General features: G+C 41.4%; 2 protein-coding genes across 2 annotated transcripts in view; one reads left to right on the top strand and one right to left on the bottom strand.

The window, feature by feature from the left end:
• The window catches only part of NR4A1 (nuclear receptor subfamily 4 group A member 1), a 50,571-nt gene extending 31,561 nt beyond the window's left edge, over nt 1-19,010 (bottom strand). Inside the window, exon 1 of the mRNA XM_070740547.1 lies at nt 18,757-19,010. Within this exon, the coding sequence (XP_070596648.1) occupies nt 18,757-18,976 (220 nt within the window). The 5' untranslated portion in view covers nt 18,977-19,010. The remainder of the gene's footprint in view (nt 1-18,756) is intronic.
• Nucleotides 1-25,826, top strand: part of RBMS2 (RNA binding motif single stranded interacting protein 2) — a 547,749-nt gene that overhangs the window by 400,511 nt on the left and 121,412 nt on the right. The gene's annotated exons all lie outside the window — the stretch shown is intronic.

Here is a 25,826-nt window from a genome sequence, read left to right as displayed (position 1 = left end):
TAAAAAAAAAGCTCTCTGCCCTGGAAATAAAATAGTGCTAATAGCATCTTCTATTAAAAACACAAGTTAAAAAGGCCTAAAAAACAAAAATAAACAGATGAGGTCTATTTAAAAAAACTTGCAATTTTGGAATCAGTTTTAGCCAGCCATGCAATGTACATTTTAGGTGCAACTTAATAATAATGGGACATTTTCTGATTACTGCTTTCATAAACTGACATTAAGCAGTCCCTAAACCTGAGTTAACAAATTAACTCAGAGGAAGCTGGCTGAAGCCAAGTTGATCTGCACTTGGGCACTCTGTGCAGTGGGGAAATCTTAGAGGACTCAAAAGATAGTTTAACACAAATTTAATCTACTGTTTTGGCCAAGCTGCAGATTGAATATTTCAAAACTTAGGTTTACAGTATAGAATAATTTTGGATCAATGTTTCTCAACCTCAACAACTTTAAGATCTATGGATTTCAATTCCCACATTTCCCCAGCCAGCATACTTAAGATAGAGTTGTAATCTAATTAAATTATATAGATGATTTATCTTAATGGAAATCTTAATTCACATAAAGCTTGTTTTTATAATGCAAATACATTTCACATGCTTCCCTCTTGCAAAAATATATATTTGCTACTGCAATTTTTATCTGTTTTTTTAAAAGCTTCACAAATGGACACAGCTAGTTGCATCATATTAAATATGCCACTGTAGAATTCAAAATCAGTCCCAAGATGGATTATTGGAAAACATGATAAATGTTAAAATGATGGCAGGACCAGCCAAGCTGTATACCATATTTCTTTTATTACTTGTTCTCCTCAGGGTAAAACCTGGTGGAACCCCTCAGTGAACCCTCAGTGAAGGAGAAGAAATTAGAAACAGGAGTGACTAGGGAATAAAAAAAATTGAAGCCAGTTTCTGTATGTGCCTTTCTGCACCTGTTGCGGGCTTAATAGGATTCTCGCTAGATCTCAATCATAAATATATTTTGCTATCCCTCTCAAGTCTTCTCAAGAGATTTTCCTCTTTATGTATCTAAATATTTTCCCCAGTCTAGTTTTTCCCCTCTTCTTAATTTTCCTAGTACTGTAGTTTAGGATTTCTCCCAGATTCAGGCTTTGAAACATTTTAAAAACTTTCATCCACCATTGACTCTTCTGTTCTCAGGACAGCGAACAGAAAAGACCTCACCCACTAAATGTGTAAAAAATCAAAAGCTAACTCAAAATCGAAGGTGTTATAAAGTGAAGCCACTGATATAGTATATCTTCAAAAGACAAAGATCCTAAAAGGAAAAACTGATTTGTAAATGGAGATCATTGCAACTTTCAGACTGCTACATGGAACCGGACAAGATTATTTTAATTGTTTGACTATTTTACTATGGTTACTACATTTTTTTATATTTTGTGGTCTACTACAGTAAGCTGCCAGGGGTAGCCTCATAGTAGGATGGGCGCCAAATAAATTTAAATAAATAAATAAATACATACATACATACATACATACATACATACATACATACATACATATATATATATATATATAAATAATAAATAGCACCAATACTGCAAGATTATTAATATGGTAGATCCTACGCTGCTCATAAAAGAAACCTCTATTCGTATTTATTTATTTATTTATTGGATTTGTATACCGCCCCTCTCTGTAGACTTGGGGCGGCTAACAACAGTAATAAAAACAGCATATAACAATCCAATATTAAAACAGTTAAAAACCCTTATTATAAAACCAAACATACATACAGACATACCATGCATAAAATTGTAAAGGCCTAGGGGGAAAGGGTATCTCAGTTCCCCCATGCCTAGCGGCAGAGGTGGGTTTTAAGAAGCTTACGAAAGGCAAGGAGGGTGGGGGCAATTGTAATCTCTGGGGGGAGTTGGTTCCAGAGGGCCGGGGCCGCCACAGAGAAGGCTCTTCCCCTGGGTCCCGCCAAGCGATATTGTTTAGTTGATGGGACCCGGAGAAGACCCACTCTGTGGGACCTAACTGGTCGCTTCCTAATTATATCCCCAACATTTAGAATCTCTCAAAATATCAAGAATTGTGGTCTTTCTTTCTCCACACAAGCTATAACCAAAATAATTATAAGAGGTGGAGCTTTTGCCTCAAGAGGTGGAGTTCTTGCCTCAGAATCAGGAGGTTGTGAGTTCGATCCTAGGTAGAAGCAGATGTAAGGGTCTCCTGCTTGGGCGGTGGGTAGACTAGATGATCTGCAAGATCCCTTCCAACTCTGTTAATCTGTTATGTATCATTATTATGCAATAATGGAAGAATAAATCTATACTTGTCTTGTATATGCGTTATTTAACTGTGTTTCTATTAATTTTCTGTTTCAATAATAAGAGGTCTTGTCTGGCCAATTTTGGAGATTTGTTTTGTTTACAGCATACTTTACTTCACTGTTTTCTCTTCCTTTAGCCTTAATCTCTGTTATGCCGTTAACAAAAGTTTATTATTTTTCCCTGTTACTAGACAGCTTTCTTTTTCTAAAAAGCAACTCTGAGGAAATCCCATGGCCAAACAATGCATGAAGCAACATTGCCTTTTTCTCTCTTTAACAGAGATGCTAACTGCTGGGAAATGACTACTTGGAAAAAATAGCTTCTGTTAAGCATAAGAAGAACAAATAAGCTTGTTATTTAAAAAAAACCGTTAGTATAAACCAGCGTGGCATAGTGGTTCCAGGCAATAGGTTATGAACTAAGAAATTGTGAGTTCTGCTTTAGGCACAAAACCAACCCGGTGACCTTGGGGCAGGCAGTCTCTCAGCTCTAAAAGAAAACAGCTGCCAAACTACTGATTTATTTATTTTTATTATTTATTTATATACCCACGCTATTATTTTTACAAATTGCTCAAGGCATCAAATACCCAGCATACGTTCACTGCTCTTATTTTTTCCACAGCAACAAGAACCATGTGAGAAATGAATGACTGGCCCAAAGGCAGGACTAGATATCCACAGTGGTCCCCACTTCTAGCCTGGTGCTTTAACCATTAGACCAAACTGCCTCTCTCTTCATTTTCACTTCTGAAAAATGTTGCTGAGAAAACTGCAGGCAATTTGCCAGGAGTCGAAACTGACTTGAAGGGACGGTTTCCTTTTCTGAGAGACAGTTTGGAGCAGAGGTTAAAAGCAGGGGTGGGCTTCAAATATTTTAACAAGGGGTTCTCTGCCTGGTTGCTGAGTGGGAGTGGACATGGGGGGTGGGGGGGAGAGGTGTTTGCCCTCCCCAGACTCTGGAGGCTTTTTTTGAGCCTCCGGGAGGGAAAAAAGGCCTCCCTCAGGCTTCGGAAGCCAGGAACAGGCCCATTTCCGGCCTTCCCGAACTTCTAGTAGGCCCATTTTTCACCCTCCCAAGTCTCCACCCACACCCTGCACTTATCTGCATCCAGCCAGGAGTGGGATTTGGGGGTTCTCTGAACTGCACAGAATGTTAGCTGGAGTTTCTCCTGAACCCCTGAAAATCCCCTAGCGGCACACCCTCGTTTAAAAGCTTCAGGGCAGAAACCAAGAGACCATGAGTTCTGCCTTAGGTATAAAGTCATCTGGGGGGACTTTGAGCCAGACCCACTCTCAGCCCCAGGTAGAGCAGGCAAGGATAACCACTTCCAAAAACGTTGCCGAGAAAATGGCAGCAAGCTGTCCAGTCCGCCACCAGGAGTCAAGGCTGACTCGAAGAAACAAACCACAAAAATGCTGTTGGCCGAATAGCATTGTCTTTTTTTTTTCTTTTTTTTTTTGAGCAAGCATGCTGAGAAACAGGTTGGAAAGAGGTCTGGCCGAAAGGAAACTTGAGCTTACCAGCTCAGCAGTTCGATGCAAAAGCCTCTTTGCAAAGTTCAGTTCAATCCTCTTTTAAAAAAAAAAAAAGGTTTGCCCACTTCTGTAGACAGGAGTCTAGTCTCGGTCTAGCCTCTTTCATTCCTCCCTCCACCCCCCCTTCCAAATTCTCCTGCTCGGTGATACTGTTGTCTCGGAACGGAATTATGTGGGCCAAGCATAAAAGACACCGATAACTCAGCAGCTGGAAAGATTGATGGCTTTTCCTATTGTTAAAAATATTTTTGGCCTAGGCAACCTCTGAGTTTGCTTAAAGGCCTCCCATTTGTAAAATCGACTGCGTAACGAGATGCGTTTTTAAGGCAATGTTTGAGTCAAAGACCTGGCAAGTATCCCAGAGCAGCTGCTCTGAAGAGGAATGTGGCCATCTTTCCAACACTTCTCAAAGGCTGGGTTGTGTTAAGGGCAAACCCGAATATTTCATGAATGTGGAACTGAGGATGTCCTGTGGAGGATTTATTTTTCTTTTTAAAAAGTCAGATTGGTAAATAGGTTAACAGCCCAGATATCCATCTGCTTGTTTTTTTACACCAAGTACCAGCCAACATTTTAGTCAAACATAATTACATTCTGATACAGGCTTGTTTGTTCAGGATAATGTTAAATGCTTTGAATTCTGTTTAACTATCATTTGAAAAACAAACCACAGTTGGTTGGTTTAAGCCACAAATCATGGCCTGTAAATGACAACGGATGGATTTGTTTATTGTTGTTGTTTGTTGGATTTGTTTAATTTTGCTAAGAAAAAAAGCCAAAGAAATTATATTTTGCCTCAATTTGTGAGGTGCAAATTCAGGGGCAGTATACTACCTAATGTTCATGGAGCCAAAGCAGTGTTCCCTCTAATTTTTTTGGGGGGTGGGCGGAAAAGTATAGCGTCTGAGCGGCAGTCCCTTTGGGACTGGGCGGCACAGAAATAATAAATAAATAAATAAATAAATAAATAAATAAATAAATAAATAAACAAACAAATAAACAAACAAACAAACAAAAAACCCACCCTGTTTTGCCTCAGAGAATTTCAAAATAAAATACTGTACTGTGTGTCTATAACAGTGAGCTCATAATAGGGCAACTCTATCAATATCAAAATGCCACTTAAATAGTTGAGCTAGTTTCACACTAGATTTTGATTTTCTTTCTCTCTTCCTTACTCCCATTCTTTTTCTTTCTCTTTTCCTTCCTCTCTTTTTTCTATCTGTTTCTCTCTCTTCCTCTCTTCCTCTCTCTCTCCTTCCTTCTCACTCTTTCCCTCTCGGCTTCTGGGCAGGTTTGGAAAACTCTGAGTTGATGATGATTTTTAAGTGAGCGATTGCTCACTGCTCAGCTTAGAGGGAACTATGAGCCAAAGCCCTCCTAATGATGAATTCATAGGTGCAGAAAGAGTCAATATTCCATCTCACAACATCCTCCCTCCACTCCTGTTAAGGATGGCAATTTGTGTTGACTGGTGAATGATAGGCTTTAGATGTGGATTCACTATCTAGCATTTTTATTTGGGTTGTGGGTCAAAATGGAGTCAACATGCCCTCCCATTGTTCTGGAAAAAGAACCCTTTGGAAGAAAGCCAAACCTGACGAGAAGCCACAAAACATTCTACATATTCGCCTAGTCCCCAAACGGTAATGGTGGTTTCGATTCCAGAAGGGAAAGAAAAATAGCTTCATAAAAGGAAGGCAAAATCAAACTCGGGAGAACCCCCGAAAGGTGGTAAATGTCATGGCATACCTTCAGAGGGCTTTAGAAGGAAATTCCACTGAAGTAAATAAGCATACATGAAGGTGAACAGCCTGTGGCTTCCAGGCTCAGCAGTGTCTGCGGGGGAGGTGAGAACTTCTTTAGGTGCATGGAAATGTGGCTTGCCACTCAGAGGAGGCAGGGGAAACCCACTTAAGATCTCAGGGCCCAGATATCTCCTTTCTTCCCTTCAGTTCAAAGTAATTGACGGAACTGTCAATATGTACCTAACCCCTGGGGTTCCATTCCTGACCAACAGTGCTGGAATGAAATGAAAAACCTTGTGTTAAAGCAGTGTTTCCCAACCTTGGCAACTTGAAGATATTTGGACTTCAACTCCCAGAATTCCCCAGGCAGCATTCGCTGGCTGGGGAATTCTGGGAGTTGAAGTCCAGATATCTTCAAGTTGCCACGTTTGGGAAACACTGTGTTAAAGCATCACCAGACAGGTAGGAGCAAAGTGAAAGGGGCAACCAGAATGCAGATCTATAGCCAGCAAACCAACCCAGCTGCCGGTTCAATTATTTCAGACTTGCAGCCCTTGGCCCAATTTCATGGGGTCCTAGAGCTGACTTCACAAACCCTTCACAAGACATCCATTCAAACCCCTGATGAAAGACAGGTTTCTTCTCTGATCTTGAAAGGCAGACAGAAAAAAAAAGGGATGCGAGAAGAGAATATAAAATGTAGTAGGTTGTTTGGATCTTACTCATTGGGGCCTGTTTCTAGGTTTGTACAAAGGGTTAATTTGGCAAAACAGGTCAAGCATATTGTGTGAGCCCACCTAATAAGAGAAAGGAAGGAAGAACGGAAAAGAAAGAATGAAAGCCTGGGCCTTGCAATCTGCTTTTGGCTCTAACCTGGCCCATCCCGTTCACCTGTCCTGTATCTCCCAAACAAATTCTCTAGCGGCAATATGATCTTCACTGTGAAAACAGATGAATCAAGGAAATAATGCTTAGCAAAGGCAAAACAGCAGAACCTGCAGCAGGTAATCGCAACCCAGAATGATAATTCCATTCTAATTTCCCACCTGAGATTTCCCTCACAAACACAAAATACAAAGTATTGTATGGTCACTAAATGTGCTCCATTCTCAATGGATGTTTATTTGAAGAGTTCTTTTTCCTCCCTATTTAGCACTCCCTCCCTTTCTCCCTCTCCTGTTTGTACCAACTTTGGGTGCTTTCCTTGTTTGCTGATATATTTTGTGCTGTTCTGATTATATATATATAATCAGAACAAGGCCGAAATAGTGCTATCCTAGTCTCCCTTAATTAAAAAAAAAAATTCAGCAAAAACATATGATAATACAGATAGATAGATAGATAGATAGATAGATAGATATAGATATAGATATAGATATAGATATAGATATACTGTATAGATATAGATAGATATAGATAGATATAGATAGATAGAATAGAATTCTTTATTGGTCAAGTGTGATTGGACACAAGGGATTTGACTTTGGTGCACATACACTCAGTGTACATAAAAGAAAAGATACACTTGTCAAGAATCAAGCACTTAGTGATTGTCACAGGGGTCAAATAAGCAATCAGGAAACAATATTAATATAAATTGTAAGGATACAAGAAACAGGTTATAGTCATACAGTCATAGGTGGGAGGAGATGGGTGATAGGAAAGATGAGAAGACTAATAATAATAGTAATGCAGCCTTATAGTGAATAGTTTTGACAGTGATGAGGGAATTATTTGTTTAGCAAAGTGATGGCATTCAGGAAAAACTGTTCTTGTGTCTAGTTGTCTTGGTGTGCAATGCTCTGTAGCGATGTTTTGAGGGTAGGAGTTAAAACAATTTATGTCCAGGATGTGATGGTCAGTAAATATTTTCACGGCCCTCTTTTTGACTTGTGCATATATTGTTTGGTGGACAAACCATATACCTTTTGCAACCATCTAACTATATGCTCTTTGCAACCATTTAAAAGAAGACTGGAAGGAAAGGGTGAATTTTCCGTAGCAATGGCAACAGTGCTGTGGAAAAACAGAAGGCTCTGAACGCTATCTGACAATGTGTTTTAAAACTAAAGCCAACTACTGTTCCACTCAAAGCAACAAGGCTATTGCTTTACCAGCCAGCAACACTGATGGAGCAGGTGGTGAGTCCCGAGGGACTGTGCTTTAACATCCCTGGCAGCGTCCTGGGCTGCCAATCATGTCAAAATCATGCACCCCACCCCTCCAACAAGAACCCAGATCTGCAAAGCATTCTGGCACAACCTGGATCCAAAGGAAAGAGGGTGTGCGAGTACTTACAGTACATTTGCAAGACAACTCTCAGTTTCAGAGTGTTCTCAGCCATATATTGGAACTGGCTGGCAAAGGTAATAAATACCATTGAACTGCCAAGGGCTTTTGGGACAGACACCAGCAACCATCTCAAAGTCCCTGCCTTACCACGCCTCTTGCTGGGTTTTGTTGAGAAGGACTTCTGGATGAGACCATTCAGCAGCAGAGCTGAACACTGGCTTATCAACCACCTGAAAGGATCCGGAAGTGGTAGTTGAAAGATATCAATGCAGTGCTTAATTAGGAGGGTAAATTTAAATGTTGGGCAACTCGGTTCTTGGATGCATTGTTGATTAAGGACTATTTTCTTTGCTTCTAAGTCTGCAATTTTAGTAGGGTAGTAATAGGTTAAAGATTAGTCCTCTCTGCCTGCATCATTTCATTCTACCCCTCTCCTTCCGAGAGACCAAGGGAAGCACCATTAGAAATGATTGCCATAATGATCATAAATGATTGCCAGTTATTATCAAAAGACGCATCCAATGGGGAGTGTATGTGGCTTTCAACCTGGTCCTAGCTACAACTGGAGGATCTGTGGGAGAAGAGAGGTTCCAGCTGTCAAGATTGCAGACTGCATTATTCACATGGCCTGCTTTTTTTTACCATCTTCTGGCATTCAGAGGTGACTGGCTAGATGCACTCAGTTCACCCAGGCTTTGTTTACTTCTGAGTGACTGAGAAAGATAGTGGTAGAGTTTATTTCCTAAACATTAACCACTCAAAAGCAGTTTCTTCCCTACAAAGGAGGGTGATCCCGACAGCCTTCTCCAAAGGCAGCTGTTCTGCCTGCCAGCTCTGTTGTTGATTGTATCTGGCTCAGCTTGGACACAAGACTGATGTACGCTGAGTTTGGAGTTTCAGACAGTCGACCCCCTGCCCCACTCCTGCCAACACTGCAGGTGCAGATCAGATTAGCTCGCTAGAAGACAAAGTCCTTCTCACTTTCATTCCGGAGTGGAATGTGCCAAGGTGCTTGGAGTTCCTAGCTGGGATTAGGGAGACTGATACTCTAGACAGTAACAAATATTTCCAGGGAGGAAAGTCCTTTTCAGGAAATGCAGCGGCTCACTTGGTTGAAGTAGTTGTTAAATAGTTGTTTAAAAAGTGACAAAGCAAAAGAAATTTAATTTCGCAAGGGAGGGAGGTTCTATGGGGATCTAGGATTCGTTTCTTCCAGGACAAAAATGTCAGGTATATAGAATGCTCCTCTTAAATAAATAATTTTAATTTTGCAAGAAGTTTGTGAGATAGGTTGAGATGGAAGATAGCAAACAATTAGTTTCATTGGGCAAGTTTCATACCTTAGTAGGAATTTGAACCTGGATTTTTTTAATCTTAGTCCAGAATGAAGAAAAACTAATTCCCAATGTCACCTTTTTACTGGGGGAGAAGGGAGTTGGAGTCATAGACCACAACTTTATTCATCCACTGTGCTACTCTATGGCTTGCTTTAATCAAAGTTTGCTAATAATATCAATTGGCTGGGTTTGTGCTAAACCAATACCAAATAAGCCATGGTGGTAGTAGTAGTAGTAGTAATAATAATAATAATAATAATAATAATAATAATAATAATAATAATAATTTGTTAGGTTTGTATGCCACCCCACTCCGAGGACTCTCCGAGGACTTGGATCTCCTTGAACAAGGAAATCCTGCCTTTCTACATCTGGGAGGGTTTAAGGGACAAGTTTGGGCTTTATGCCTGAAGGCACTGATTTCATTCTTTAAACACATGAAATATAGTCCCTTTGGAAAGCCACCCTCAAATATCATGCAAAGCTTGTTAAACCTTGAACTGATAAAAGTTCTCATTTAAATCTAAAGCTTTTACTACAGACTTTCATAAGGGATGGTCATGCTACTATTTCCCAAATTCTTTGGAAGAAGGGAGAAGACTTGCTTAATAAAATTAATAAGTGCTTGGGGAGCTGCATAAAATAGTCGGATCTCCTATTTTAGGGCGTTATTTCTATCTCCAAGAAGGGCTATGTCAATACCATGTGGGTCCCAACAATAATGTTAGGATGAAGATTAGACTTGTTATTTAGCTCCAACCTCTCCATGGGAACAGCTTCTGGGCAATGCCTAACGTCCTAAAACAAAGGGTTAAAGTTAAACTTTCCAGTTCCACTGACTCAAACTCTGACCATATTTCTCCAGAAGGCAGGCATCTTGTCATATTATGGTTCTGACAAAATATTATGGTAGTGTGGGAAGTTAGCACCCACCCCTCTCCTAGGAAAATAAGATATTTGGGGAGTTAAAAGGGCAGAATATTTCCCCTAAAAGGAGGCAGACACTCATTCCTCCCACCTTTGTCAATGGACCATTAAGACCTGGGCCAGTCTATTCTATATAACAAATATCTACCTCCTTCAGGCAGATCCATAGCAGGCACTACCCAAAGCCCTTTCATTACATCATCACTCAGCAAGTGTCAACCAAGCTCAGGACTCAAAAGACAACTTACAAAGTTACCCCTGGATGGGCACATGGTAGTCTGACAACCAATCAGAACAAAGCTCAAATTCAAAGCCAAACAAAAGGTATACATCTCTCCACCCCACTCTCTCTACCATGTGGGTTTTTTTTGCCCAGGATCTCAAACCATGTGGTTCTGTCCACCATTAAAAACAATCCTTCCAAAGAGCCACCATTTTCCAGTGTCTTTTTCCCCACTTGGAACTGAACCCAGATGGATGTTTCTTCCAACAGTAGGATGCGTGTTGGTTCTGAACAAATACCAGCATGCAATTCACTTTAAAGAGAAGCTCCTTTAAACTTTGAGTCTTACCCAGAAAAGGGGGAAAGATGTTTCTTTCTAATTCTACCAAGAGACCAACAGAGGGGTATTTTCCCTATCTCGATACCTGACCCCAGATGACTCCAGATGGTTTCAACAGTTCTGTCACTCTGGACAATGTTCAGCTTGAAGCCCATGCATCCTAAACTCCTGCCACGACAATTTTTATTGGCAGAAAACCAGCACAATAGTAGAGCATCTTTCTTGGCCCGATCTATCAGCCATAGAACAAGGTGTACTGGCAAATCAGCCAGAGAACTGAGTTGGAAGAATCCTTCCAAGAAAAGCAAACAGGGTTAAGAGAAAGAAACCAGCTCTGCAAGGAAGGCATTTCTGTTTTGAGAACTCCTTTAACATAGGTATCTTTTGTTGCCGAATCAGTTCATTTAAATGTCAAGTCCTTCTGTTTGAACAATTCCATTGTTTCTTTTTCTTTTCTTTTTTTACATTTCACAAGAATTGGGCTGCAATTCCCATCAGGCATCCAACACCTCTGGAGGGCATCAAAATTGTGTATTGGTTTGTGGAAGATACCTTGTTTCAACTCGGAGTTAAAACTGGTTCTTCTACTCAGAATGAATGCACCCTTAAATGAATTCCTCTGTCTCAATCATACTGTGCAGCAAATGTAATCTTGTCTCTTACTGTTTTCTGCAGTATAACTTTCATTGGTTATAAAGATTTCAACTATTTTCTAAACTGTCAAGGTTAAATGTCTCTCCCCTCGCCCAAAACGAGGGCTTTATTGTGGCAGAAGTTAAAATGTTAGTGTCCCCCCTCCTATATTTTCCTAAAATCCTGCCTTGGGCCTTTTTCCCCCCCCCATATCCAGGAAAATGTGAAAGAACAGCTGTGCCATGCCCTTTGATTGGTCGTGACCAAAGCTCTCCGTCTGGAAGCATAACTGACTTATAATCTTTTTTTAATAATATTTTTATTATTTTGTAAAAACAAGACACTGCAAACAAACATTAAAAAAACAAAATGAAACAAATAACATGAAAAGGAGCTACAGTTGCTCCGCTCAAAAGTAGAAGTCTTCTTTATACAAAAAGGAAAAACTAACTGTAAATTAGATCAAATCAGAGAGATACATTCTAATGTAAAACATCACTAAATAGCTTGTTCTTTCTAGTAAGTTTAACTCTTTGACTTTATAGTTCAACACCCTTATACATTTTTCTTTTTTACTGGCTTATAATCAAGGCAACCTCCTCACCAAAAACCCATTAAAACCATGTTGTTCTTTCCTTAAAATGTGACGTGCCATTTCAAATAAAAAAAACCTTAAGCCTAATGGCTAAGAAAAAATATTTTTGAGTTTGGCCAGAATGTTGTAGCTGCAAGATATTTCCAAGGGTTTTCCCTTCTGGAAAGAATGTCTAGTATGTCCTCTTTCCCCCCAAAGAGAAGAAGGTTTCGTGGATGAAACAAGTTCTTCTTGGAAGAAGAGCTCCCCTTGAGCAACGTAAAACCTGTGTTGTTGGTTTTTGCCCCTTACTCTGTCCCCCTTTTATCAGGTGCAGGTGCAGTGAACACCTCGGGCACCAGCCATCTGGCTGCCCGCCAGCCACAGCGGAGGACTAATGCCTGCAGCTGGTTCCAATCTGCAGAGGCTGGGCTGGGAACTGCTAGTGGAGGTTTGGCAGCCAACATGCTACGCGCGCACGCATGTTTGTGTTTCAGAGGAAGCCAAGCCCACAGGGGCGTCAGACAAAGTGCTAGGGGTGCCCCACCCACTCCTGAACGTCAGCAGCTGGACAAGCAAGCACTCCGCGTCAGCAGCTCTTGAAAACAGATGCCAGGGGCTGTATATAGGCCAGGTAGGGAATCCATCCGAAATTAAGGAACTTCCCTCGCAAGCCTCTAAAACCACATATTTCCAGTCAACACTGAGAAGAGAATCCCCGAGCCCCACGATTCGCCAATTCTAAAATAAAATAAGGTAAAAATATATTTTGACGCACCAAAGGAAATGCTGGCCATGTTTTCGCTACTTTAATTCCCTAATAAAAAGAGGTCCCTTTTTCCGAGGACCAAGGGAGAACTCCACCAAACCAAGTGACTTACATGTGGTTTTGGATCAGGGAAGCACTGCTTGTCTATCACTGATAGTCTGATTTTATAAACATAGAAACATAGAAGATTGACGGCAGAAAAAGACCGCATGGTCCATCTAGTCTGCCTTTATACTATTTCCTGTATTTTATCTTAGGATGGATATATGTTTATCCCAGGCATGTTTAAATTCAGTTACTGTGGATTTACCAACCATGTCTGCTTGAAGTTTGTGCCAAGCATCTATTACTCTTTCAGTAAAATAATATTTTCTCATGTTGCTTCTGATCTTTCCCCCAACTAACCTCAGATGGTGCCCCCTTGTTCTTGTGTTCACTTTCCGATTAAAAACACTTCCCTCTTGAACCTTATTTAACCCTTTAACATATTTAAATGTTTCGATCATTTCCCCCCTTTCCCTTTTGTCCTCCAGACTATACAGATTGAGTTCATTAAGTCTTTCCTGATACATTTTATGCTTAAGACCTTCTACCATTTTTGTAGCCCGTCTTTGGACCCAGTTCGATTTTATCAATATCTTTTTGTAGGTGAGGTCTCCAGAACTGAACACACTATTACAAATGTGGTCTCACCAGCACTCTATACAGCGGGATCATAATATCCCTCTTCCTGCTTGTTATACCTCTAGCTATGCAGCCAAGCATTCTACTTGCTTTCCCTACTGCCTGACCGCACTGTTCACCCATTTTGAGACTGTCAGAAATCACTACCCCTAAATAATAATAATAATAATAATAATAATAATAATAATTATTATTATTATTATTATTATTATAATTATTATTATTATAAACTTCTCTTCTGAAGTTTTTGCTAATACAGAACTGCCAATACAATACTCTGAGGATTCCTTTCCTCAAGTGCATTATTTTACATTTGGAAACATTAAACTGCAGTTTCCACTGCTTTGACCACTTATCTAGTAAAGCTAGTAGCTTTAAAGCCTGGAGTGCAAATACAGATCTATAAGGATCAGAAATCAGCTTATGGGAATTGGCACTCAGGGGACCCTATCATCAGTTATAACATCCAAATCTCTAGACAGCGTTTAACAAGCAGGTTCCTCTTTATGAAATGATTTTTGTTGTTAAGTAAAGCAAAGTACAAGGGTGTATTTCTGCTGTTGAGAATAAATATTCATGGCTTGAAGAGACCTTCAAGAAAAGAACACATCCTTGCCTTCAGTGAAATTGTTATTTTATGTCTTTTAAAAAAAGGTATTTTATGGTGGACATATCCAAACATTTTATCTCAAAAGGCAAGGGTGGAAGCAACAGCTGCAATCTATGCTTTTCTTTACCCTTTGTGCTAATTTATAATGTAGACAAACCCAAATGCTGTAAAACCGGGAATCTGTAAATAATAGTTTATAGCGTAGCTCTATGCATGAGTCAGGCCTACGACAATCAACAAACAATTAAAACAAACTATGAGTAGAGCCAGCTGCATGATCTGGGCCAGTCACTTTCTCTCAGCCCTAGGAAAGAGGCAATGGCAAATCACTTCTGAAAAACTTTGCTATGAAAACTGTAGGGATTTGTCCAGGCTTCTCTGAAAAGTGGACATACTTGAACGGGAGGAAAAAAATGACCAGAGAAACCTGTGAATTTAGTTTAAGGATCCATCGACAACCCATAATTTCTTAGCATTCTGAAGTCCATATTCTGAGTGCATATCGCAGTTTTTGGAGCATAAAATACACCTTTTTCCTCCCTAAAAGAGCTGAAAATTCAGGTGTCTTTTATACTCTGAATATAGCTTTTTTCGAAGCTTTTTTTCAGCCCTAACAAGATGCTAATGATCTTCCCAGCTCTTATCAGCTTGCAGGCTTTTTCATTGTTACTCTCTCCGAATAAAGTTTTTCCCCCCAGCCCTAACCAGGAGATAAAATAATCTGCTGAAGATGACCAGAGTAAGGACGCTAGCCAAATGAATACCTGGTAGGCAGATCTCCCCCACCTTATTTTCCTCCCCAAAACTAAGGTGCGTCTTATACTCTGGCATGTCTAAGGCTGAAAAATACGGTAATTCTCGCTTAATAATTTCCAGCAAGATTTTAAAGCAGAGTAACAGAGTTTTGATTATTTGTTACTCTAGTCAATGTATTCAAAACAGTTATGCTGCTTGTTCATAAATTAACTAATATTGTCAAATAGCATTTCTTGGAAAATAGCCATGTTAAAAGACACTAAAGGTTTACTGCTCAGTTCTAATTTCAGCCTTAACCATTTTACCAGACAGTGCCCACCTAGCTTCTTAATTTGGATTATGGATTCCATGTTTCAACCATTAAAGAAAAGTAATCTCACCAAAAGAGGAAGCTTGCATTAAGCTTACCTAGGACGACTGCAGGAGCAGTTAACCCGCCCAGCCTGACTGACATCTCTAGCAGACTGTTCACTAGATGGATGGCATTGGTAAGGAGAGTGGAGTGCTCAGAACTATTACATAAAAAGGGATCCTGGCCCTTTGAAGCCCTGCCAAGATCATCAACCCACGTGGCAATTAGAACTGCAATTCCAGCAAGAGAAACAAGTTGCACTCTAGAAAGATGCCTAGCTTGTCAATCAACCACACACTCTCCTTTCCAGCACCACGCATACACATACACTCACACACACACACACACACACACACACACACACACACATCAGTGACATTTAAAGACTGTAAGCCTAAGCCCACACAAGTGGACTCTGTCCAAGTGAATTGAGCAGCACTTCCTTCCAAGTAAATAGTCTTAATTTAATTGCCAATTAATTGGCTTAATTCTGGAGTGAAAGCCATGGAACAAAACTAGCTTCACTTCCAAAGAGAGGGCAAAGAGGAGAGCTGTTTTAAGAAAGTCCTTTTACTGTCCTCACCATCACTCTCTGAAGTACACTTCTCAAAAAAAGAAAAGAAAAAGGGAACACTTAAACCACACAGTGTAACTCCAGGTAAATCAAACTCCTGTGAAATGAAACTGTCCACTTAGGAAGCAACACTGATTGACAATCAATTTCACATGCTGTTGTGAGCACATTCAACTTTGCACAGAACAAAGTACTCAATGAGAATATTTCATGCATTCAGATCTAGGATGTGTTCTTTGAGTGTGCCCTTTATTTTTTTGAGCAGTATATTTAGAACAGAGGTGGTTTCCTACTGGTGCTGCCCAGTGAGGTAGTCTGGTAGTGGCCCACCGATTGTGCAATTTGCATGCGACAGCTCCAGTGCTGTCTTTGGCGATCCGTGTGTGGCGCCATATTTTTTTTTTTACTAACTTTTGGCTTTTTTTTTCTTCTGCACATGTGCGGAAGCAAAATTGCGTGAGGTGATGCCTGCTGACTCTGTAAACCGCTTCGCGAGGTCTGCAAAGCATTGTGAAGTGGTATATAAGTCTAAATGCTACTGCTAAATGCTATTTAACGACTGCTCAAATTCAATTCAACTCAATTCAATTTATTAGATTTGCATGCCGCCCCTCTCCGAAGACTCGGGACGACTCACAACAATAATAAAAACAATATTCCAGCGAAAACAAATCTAATATTAAAAAACCCTATCATATTTAAAAAAGCAAACAACATATACATACCCAAACATAGATATATTAAAAAAAACCTGGGGGAAAGGTGTCTCAACTCCCCCATGCCTGGTGGTATAGATGGGTCTTGAGTAATTTACGAAAGACAAGGAGTGTGGGGGCAGTTCTAATCTCCGGGGGGAGTTGATTCCAGAGGGCCGAGGCTGCCACAGAGAAGGCTCTTCCCGTGGGACCCGCCAAACGACATTGTTTAGTCGACAGGACCCGGAGAAGGCCAACTCTGTGGGACCTTATCGGTCGCTGGGATTCGTGCGTTAGCAGGCGGTTCCGGAGGTACTCTGGTCCAATGCCATGCAGGGCTTTAAAGGTCATAACCAACACTTTGAATTGTGACCGGAAACTGATCGGCAGCCAATGCAAGCCACGGAGTATTGCAGAAACGTGGGCGAATCTAGGAAGCCCCACGATGGCTCTCGCGGCCGCGTTCTGCACGATCTGAAGTTTCCGAACACTCAAAGTGACAACGGCGCTGAAAAATGTGACTCATGATCATTTTTCACAGCTACGACCTTTGAAGCATCCCCACAATCACGTGATAGTCACCCCCAAATTCAGAGGCTTGGCAACTGGTTCGTACATATGACTACTGCTGTGTCCCAAACTTGAGACCTTCCGACAAGCAAAGTCAATGGGAAAGCAAAATTCACAACAACCGGGTTACAAACTTATCCACTGCAGCGATTGACTTAACAACTGTGCCAAAGGAAGGTCTCATTTAAAAAAAAAAGGGGGGGGGGACTCACTTAACAAAGGTTCTCACTTAACAACAGACATTTTGAGCTCAGTTGTGGTCATAAGTTGAGGACTACCCATAGTTGTCTCAAAAGTGCTTTTTTCAAAAGGCAACTGAATCCCTTTGGGATAGCGAGGATTCTTGGTTTGAAAGAAGTTTAAAAGAGGCATTTGTGTTAAAATTGAGCAGCCCTCTCTGAACCAAGGGGGAGGGATAAGACACCACCAGGTAGTGCCATGAAAAACCCACAACCAGTTACACACACACACACACACACACACAGGGCAAAGACAACCCCTGCCCCCAATGCAAGAAATACAACCCTCCCATTCTCTTCTCTTCTCAAGGACCTCTTCTTCCATCTCCCACCACTCATTGTCAGTATCCCCCATCATAACTGAGGAAGTTTCTGTGAGCAGAAGCCAAACTTTTCCTTCTTCTTCCTCTTCAGTCTGTAGAGATTATCAATCAACCAGGTCATGGGTGTCCCTAAAGTGGACTTTTGTGTTTTTATCTTTGAAGGCGTTTCCCTCCTCATTCAAGAAGACCAGGCTTCTTTGCTCAAACGTCTTCAAAGAAAAAAAACCCAAGAAAGTCCAATTGCCTCTTGAAATAGGAACCTTTCTTCCTCGACGGGGGACCGAACCCCCCCCCCCCACCCGCAACCAATCGCCTTTTGGGCAAAATCACTTTTGTGCACCCACCAAAGCCCTCCGGCCGTTCTAAAGAAGAATCGCTCAGCTCCTGGGCATCACCCGCCGCCGCCAAACCCACCCAGGAGCGTCTCTCGGGGTTGTATAAGGAGGAGGGGGAGGAGAGACGGGGCCGCTCCCTGCTTCGCTCCTCCGCCTTTGGGAGGAAATAAAACCAAACCTTCCCTCCAGGGTACCAACTTTCACCCGCTTACGTTCGGCGCCGCCCCCGAAGGGCATTAAAAGGGCGGAGGAAGCCCAGACCTTTGGAGCACAAAGATGGGAGGGGGGCATGGATTTCCCACAGACGGGGTGGGTGGGTGTTCAGCGGATGGCTTTCGAAGGGGTGTGTGTGTGAGAGAGAGCGGTGTGTGTGTGTGTGTGAGAGAGAGTGTGTGTATGAGAGTGTTGTGTAAATGTGTGTGTGTGTGTGTGAGAGAGAGAGAGAGAGACAGAAAAAGTGAGTATGTGTATGAGAGTGTTGTGTAAATGTATGTGTGTGTGTGAGAGACAGAGATAACGTGAGTATGTGTGCGAGAGAGTGCGTGGGTGTATGAGTGTTGTGTAAATGTGTGTGTGAGAGAAAGTGAGTATGTGTGTGAGAGTTTGTGTGTGTATGAGTGTTGTATGAATATATGTGTCAGTGTGTGTGTGTGAAAGAGTGTTTTGTGTGTGAGAAAGAGAGTGTGTGTGAGAGAGAGTGTTTGTGTGTAGGTGCATGAGAGTGTGTGTGTGAGTCTGTGTGTGTATGAGAGTGTTGTGTAAATATGTGTGTGTGTGTGTGAAAGTGTGTCATGTGTGTGAGAGAAAGAAAGTATCTGTGTGTGTGTGTGTGAGAGAGAGAGAGAGAGAGAGAGAGAGTGTGTTTTTATGTGTATGGTGTGTATGAGTGTGTGTGTGTGTGTGAGAGAGAGTGACCGCGCATCTTTTCTCACCTGCTGCGCGCCTTCCTCCATCGCCGTCCCCGCAGCGCCAGTTCTCGGCTTCTTCGCCGGGGAAAGCGGCCCTGAAGCGGCCTCCGGGGCCCTGAGCCCCGCAGGCCTTGTGGTCCGAGCCAGCCAGCCGGCCGGTCGTCCTTTCGGCGCACAAGACGGCCACGACCCCGCCGCCGCCGCCGCCCCCTCCAGGCGCCCTCAGCACGGCTGCTCTCCCCATCCGCCCGCGGCTTTATTTCCTCGCCAACTCCGCCCTTTCGGCCCCGGCCAGGAAGGAGTCTCCGTGACGTCAAAGCCCCGACCCGATTGACGTCGTCGGAATCCCAGCCATCAATGGGGGGCTAAAAATAGACGCCTCCGAGCCCAAAATACCCGCCCCGTGCGCGCAGCGGCTCCCCCGCCTTGGATGCCCTCCGCTTGGGCTTTGTTTCCCGCCCCCACCCCCCCGCTCCGCCGCAAGAATACGCGCGTCGAGTGGAAACTAAAGAGGAGACTCGAAGGTTTCCCCGCTTCCCAGCCAGCCCCGAGGCCAAGGAGGTGGGCTGCCCGGGGTTGACGGGGCGGCCGTGGGAGGAGGGCGGCTGTCGTGAGCGTGACGTCCCCGTCGCCTGGTTTAGATCCAAAGGGTCGGATTGCGTTTCTTCGGGTGCTTCCCCTCCGGTGTGAGCAGACAAGAGGTGGGTGGGTGGGAGACCATCCCTTCCGTTATGCAATTGCCCGAGGAAGAGTTCCGGCGATCTCGGAACTATGCGCTTCCCTCTGGGGGCTTCGTAAAGGGCCGGGTTATCCAATTGTGGACTCTCGGTTTGGGGATCTCTCTCCCCCCCCCCGCCCCCCCGCTCCCCGCATGCGTCAATCAATAGGGAAGCCAGTGAATGTTTAGGTTCTTTTAAGGTCTGGAAGTGATTCGTGTTTTCGGCTGTCTTGAAACCTCTACAGGAAGTCCTCAACTGATTACCATATAGAGAAGATAGGAGAGGAGAATAGAATAGAATAGAATAGATAATTGGAATTGAATAGAATAGAATAGAGATTAGAAGAGACAATAGAATAGAGAAGAGAATTGAGAATAGAATAGAGAATAGAAGAGAATAGAGAAGAGAAGAGATGAAATGGAATGAAATAGAATAGAATAATTAGAAGAAAAGAGAACAGAGGATAGAATAATTAGAATAATTAGAATAGAGAAGAGAAGATAGAATAGAATAGAAGAGAGAATAGAAGAGAATAGAATAATTAGAATAGAGAAGAGAAGAGAAGATAGAATAGAATAGAGAAGAGAAGAGAGAAAAGAATAATTAGAAGAGAAGAGAATAATTAGAATGGAATAATTAGAATAGAATAGAGATTAGAAGAGTGAATAGAAGAGAATAGAGAAGGGAAGAGAGAATTGAATGGAATCGAATAGAATGGAATGGAATAGAATAGAATAATTAGAATAGAATAGAATAATTAGAATAGAATAGAGATTAGAGTTTAGAATAGAGAAGAGAATAGAAGATAATAGAGAAGGGAAGGGAAGAGAGAATGGAATAGAATAGATTAGAATAATTAGAATAGAATAGAATAATTAGAATAGAATAGAGATTAGAATAGAAGAGAATAGAGAAGGGAAGGGAAGAGAGAATGGAATGGAATAGAGAATAGAATAATTAGAATATAATAGAATAGAGATTAGAATAGAGAATAGAATAATTAGAATAGAATAGAATAGAGAATAAAATAGAGAATAGAATAGAGAAGAGAAGAGAAGAGAGAATAAAGAATGGAAATAACATGGTTGTTAAGTGAATTCGGTTTCCCTATTGACTTTGCTTGTCAGAAGGTTGCAAAAGGTGAATCACATGAACCCCGGCACACTGCAACCCATCATAAAAGCGAGTGGTCAAGCACCTGACTATAAATCACATGACCCTGGGGATGCTGCAACAGTCACAAGTGTGAAAAATGGTCATGTCACTTTTTTCAGTGCCATTGCAACTTTCAATAGTCACTAAGCAAACTGTTGTAAGTTGAGGACCACCTGTGTACAGCCTTCCAAAGACAGTTGTAAATGGACATGACAAAAGAAGACCATAGATCCTTTCCTACAGAAGAAACTGGGGATGCTGTCCCATAAACAAGTGCACATGTATCTAATAATAATAGTAACAGAGTTGGAAGGGACCTTGGAAGTCTTCTAGTCCAACCCCCTGCTTAGGCAGAAAACCCTACATCTGCTTAAAAACTTCCATTGTTGGAGCATTCACAACTTCTGGATGCAAGCCATTCCACTAATTAATTGTTCTAACTGTCAGGAAATTTCTTCTTAGTTCTAAGTTGCTTCTCTTTTTGATTAGTTTCCACCCACTGCTTCTTGTTCTACCCTCAGGTGCTTTGGAGAATAGTTTCACTCCCTCTCCTTTGTGGCAACCCATGAGATATTGGAACACTGCCATCATGTGAAGTTTAACATCAGACATGCCCGAATTATGTTTGTTTGGTATGTATGTTTGTTAGTTAGATTTGGGGTTTATAATGGGTTGTTAGGGCCATGGGGTTTTATTTACTGTTGTTATTCAACGCCTTGTTATTATTGTACTATTGCATTGTTTTTATTGTTGTAAGCCGCCCCAAGTCCTACGGGATTGGGCGGCATAGAATTCAAATAAATTAAATTAAATTAGTTATTTATTTTTATTTAATTGGATTTGTATGCCGCCCCTCTCCGAGGACTCGAGGCGGCTCACAACATATACAAAGACACAATAGCATACTAATCCAATTAATATCCATAAAAATAATCTTAAAAATAATCTTTAAAAATTCTAACTTTAAAAACTTTCATTAGCATTCATTCAATAAAATCATACTAAAAACATTCATTGGGCTAGTAACCCCAGGCCTGGCGACAAAGATTAAATTAAATCATGTCTCCCCTGGTCCTTCTTTTCATTAAACTAGACATGCCCAGTTTCTGCCACTGTTCTTCATATCTTTTGGCCGCCGGTCTCTTAATCTCTGTGGGAGTTGTGGGATTTTCTTCTCAGTCCCTCATAGCACAGAAACAGGAAGGAAGACTAGAAACCTTGGCACTTCAGCAGCACAGTTAGGAATTTTTGAAACCAAGGCTGATTTTTAATATGCATAGGTCAGGGGTTTTCAAACATTGGGGGATGAACAAGAAACTTTAAAGGAAGAGAGCACCCAATTTTTAAAAACCTATTGAGGTTTGTGTAGCAAAGGGGCAGCACTGTCAAAAACCTTCCTGGCTTGCTTGTACAAGCTGTAGCCACCACGAAAAACTAATACACAAAATACGTTTTGATAGATGGCCAAGCCTCAGAAACTAGCTGTCCGTCAAAGCCACCTGCCAATCACAGCAGCCTATTAACTGTTTAGTTTATTTTTTGCGTGGGTGTCATACACATTCATACTCATGGGAAATGAGAAGGAAAATATTACATAAGTGGTATTACACACCCGTTCAACTTGCACACTTTCAGCAGAATGTTAAAGGTATCTGTTGGCATGGGTGCCAAGATAAAGGAATGTTTATGCATATGCTCTGGGAACTTTTGGCAAAAAGTGCAAGAGGATATTAATAGGATATTAAATATAAGATGGACGATTACTAAGGAAATGGCAGTTTTAGTAAAAAGTAGTGAGATGGAAGAATTCAGAGAAATAAAACAAGCAGCGATAAAAAGCGCTCAGGCGGTAATAGTCTTGGGGTGGAAAGACGTGACAAAATGGAGAATGCAAAATTGGTATAGGTACATGGTGGACTACATTCAATTTGAGATTATGGACAAAAGGATGAATTCGAGTAATGAAACTGATTTGCAACAGCTGATGGGGCGATGGGACAAGGTAAGACGATATATGGCGAGTAGGATCCGAGACCAAGCTATAAGAAACAAGTTGGAATCACTTTATAATATGGAAATAAATATTTCGCTCTTGGGTTAAAATGATTTATACAAGAAATACCCCTGACTGGTAGTGGGGTATGATTGTTTGTCTGGCGGTGGGCACAATAACTGAGCACATGTTATATGTCATATGCTGCATGTGTGTTTTTATATTATAAAAATCAATAACATATATTTTTTTAAACATACTAAAGGGTCATAATTGGAGACTCTCTGGCATGGATATTACAATGGTATATCTTGGAGAATCCAGATCAGCAGTGAAATCTACATACCTTCCCTACCAGTTCGGAAGCGTGCACTTTGCTGACACGTTACTGCCACGCACATACTTTTTCACCCTCTGTACATGCACAGAAGTCTTTGAACATGCGCAGAGGGTTAAAAATAAGAAAATGGTGACATCTCACGCTGCCATTTCTACTGGTTCTCTGAACCACTGGCGGCCACTGCTACCAGTTATGGAAACAAATAATTGAACTATTTGCAGATGTTTGCATGTGCAGTCTTTCATTTTTATCAGTTTTTTTAAAATATTAAAATTCTGGAATTTAAAAACGCTAGACTCTGATGTTCAGACTCGGTACCTGTGAATTATTCTACAATTTGTTTTCAAAACAGAAGATCCTCTTATACTCATATAGTGTCAGGCAATCTTCCCGCAATCACACACTTCTTTTACCCAATATCTCATTGATACTGAAGATTTATGTTTATTACTACCCCCCCCCCCCCAACCATGCTGTGCCTAAAATGCTCACTAAAAGCAATTAATACGATCTCATGAAGTCCTATGATGGTACTATCTTGCTACATCAAAATGAACTGCGGTGTTTAGAGCAGTGGAGGAAAAGCTATAATTACCTAGCCAGCAATTGGCAACGAGGGAAAATTGAAAGAGATGCTATTCAAAAGGATTTAAAAGGCAATTAATCACTAAGTTCCAGGCCTGGATAGTCCGGAAGTCATAAACGGCAAACTTTGCAAGAGGTATTTATGGATTGAGACTGACTTCTCAGTAAAGGAGCATCTGGGTGAATGGAAAATGCATTGTTGAATAATACAATACTGTAATAAGTGTGTTATTCAATTTCACTTTCAGCTAATTGTAGGAGGATTTCAATCATGCCAATATATCTCCATAAAGAAACAAATTTACACCACTGAGAATCACAGCTTCATAGTCCTTATTTGGTGGATAAGACCTGTGATCAATGCCAGTCCAGGACATTTTGTAGCATAAAATGAAGCAATCGATGCTTCTGTTCTTCTCTTGCACATAGAAGTTGAGTAAATAGCCAGTTGAATCTTGTTTACAGTGATGGGCAAGTGTCCATCAACAATGAAGATGGACAATAAAACATATTGACGGGGGGGGGGGGGCTGCCAGCTTGTCTCTGTCTCTATGTCTGTCTATCTGTCTCTCTTTCTCGCACACACACACACACTGCACAATCTACAAAAATGAAAAGGGGGGGGGAAATCACTTATATCCAGGGGTGGGCTACTGCCTGGAAGGGAGGGGGGGAGGTAATGCAGTGGGGTAGCGAAAATGGAGCTCCACCCCAGAGCACCCAATTTGCACTAAAAGATGTTGAAAGAAAATGCAGGGCGCCCTGCATAAGCCACACCCACAGTGTGGTAGTAAAATTTTTGGTGGCCCTTCACTGCTTGTGTTCCTCTTTTTCTTGGGATGCGCCTCAGGTAATTTTTCTTTATTTTTGCGAACACTTTGTCTCATTCTTTGCACTTTAGCATACATGCTAAAATGACTTCTATTAATCTATTATCCCACCTGGCCTTGAATTTGCAATTGCAAACTGCTGAAGTGAACTTCAAAAGGGAACTCATTTTGGAGTACAGTAAACACTGCCATAATTGGAATCCTTTAGTTCCGCTACACAAAGGATCTTTGAGACATGAATGTCACCCCAGCATTCCTGCTTTATCAACCTGCTCACATACGTGGCAGGCTTGTGGATGCGCTCAAATAGGTTTTTTAAAAAAAAAAATCCTTGTTTTTTGTAAATAGAATTGTAAGTCCAAAAACAAGGAGGGTGAATCATGTGCATTTACCCATAACCAATGTGAAAGAGCAGCTGATCCCAATGCTTTATAGTTGCAATACACATGATTTATTATTTATTATTATTATTATTATTGTTGTTGTTGTTATTATTATTATTACTATTACTATTATTATTATTAATTAGATTTGTATGCCACCCCTCTCCGAAAACTCATGGTGGCTCACAGAATAAATATAGAAACAAAGCGGACAAACCAATTATGGAAGATATAATTTGGCTTTTCTATTTTGCATTAACAATATTTGCTGCAGGCTGCCAAGGTAGCCCCAAGAGGCTTTTTCTTCGTTTGGCTCAGGTTGCAGCCTCTAAAGCAGGCCCTTCTTTACTGCCAGCGTATATTTTTTCGCACATATCATGAAAAACCTTCCCCTGCATTAAGAGCTTTGTGCAATAAATGTGAGACAGAAAATCACAGTGAGCCATTTTAAAACCCAACGTTTCACTTGACCCCTGTGGTTTTACAATTTATGACACATTGATCTAAGAAAACTAAGCATAAGCATCAATCAGGTGGGAAAATATCCATCTGTAAACTCAGAAGGGGAGGGGCGAGATGGAATATGTGGCTTGAGTGGAATCAAATCTCAGGCACTGGCTGAAAGGTAAACCCAGTCATGCGGTCTCATTCCAGGTGGCAGGTTATCAAAATGGTATGGAAATAATTCTAGAAGAAGCTCTTCCATCCAGGCCCTCTTCAAATGCACTGGCCCAATTGTGGTTAGCTCTGGCCCAGCTCCTGCCCCAAGGAATGTGCAGGTGGATGTGGGGGAAACATCCATATGCCGCAGGCCTGTTTTGCTCCCGATGGAATCTGCCGACGAAGCCTCCTCTGACCAAGGAAGCGTGAGTGACAGGGAAGAGGGGCGTTTGGCAGACAGCCCAGGAGGAGATCAATCATCTGTATCATCCCTGGATTCTGAACAAGAATTAATGACACATCCACGCATGTGTAGAGTGATACATAAGAGACAACAACTGAAGGATTATTACAAGAGAAAATGAGGTCACCTGTGGTTAGGTGGGGCTGCTGTAATTAGTGCTACAGATAAAAGTGCAACCTGGTGTT

The sequence above is a fragment of the Erythrolamprus reginae genome, chromosome 2 (assembly GCF_031021105.1).
Source record: "Erythrolamprus reginae isolate rEryReg1 chromosome 2, rEryReg1.hap1, whole genome shotgun sequence".
Lineage (NCBI taxonomy): Eukaryota > Metazoa > Chordata > Lepidosauria > Squamata > Dipsadidae > Erythrolamprus > Erythrolamprus reginae.
This window is presented reverse-complemented; position numbering and strand designations above follow the sequence as displayed.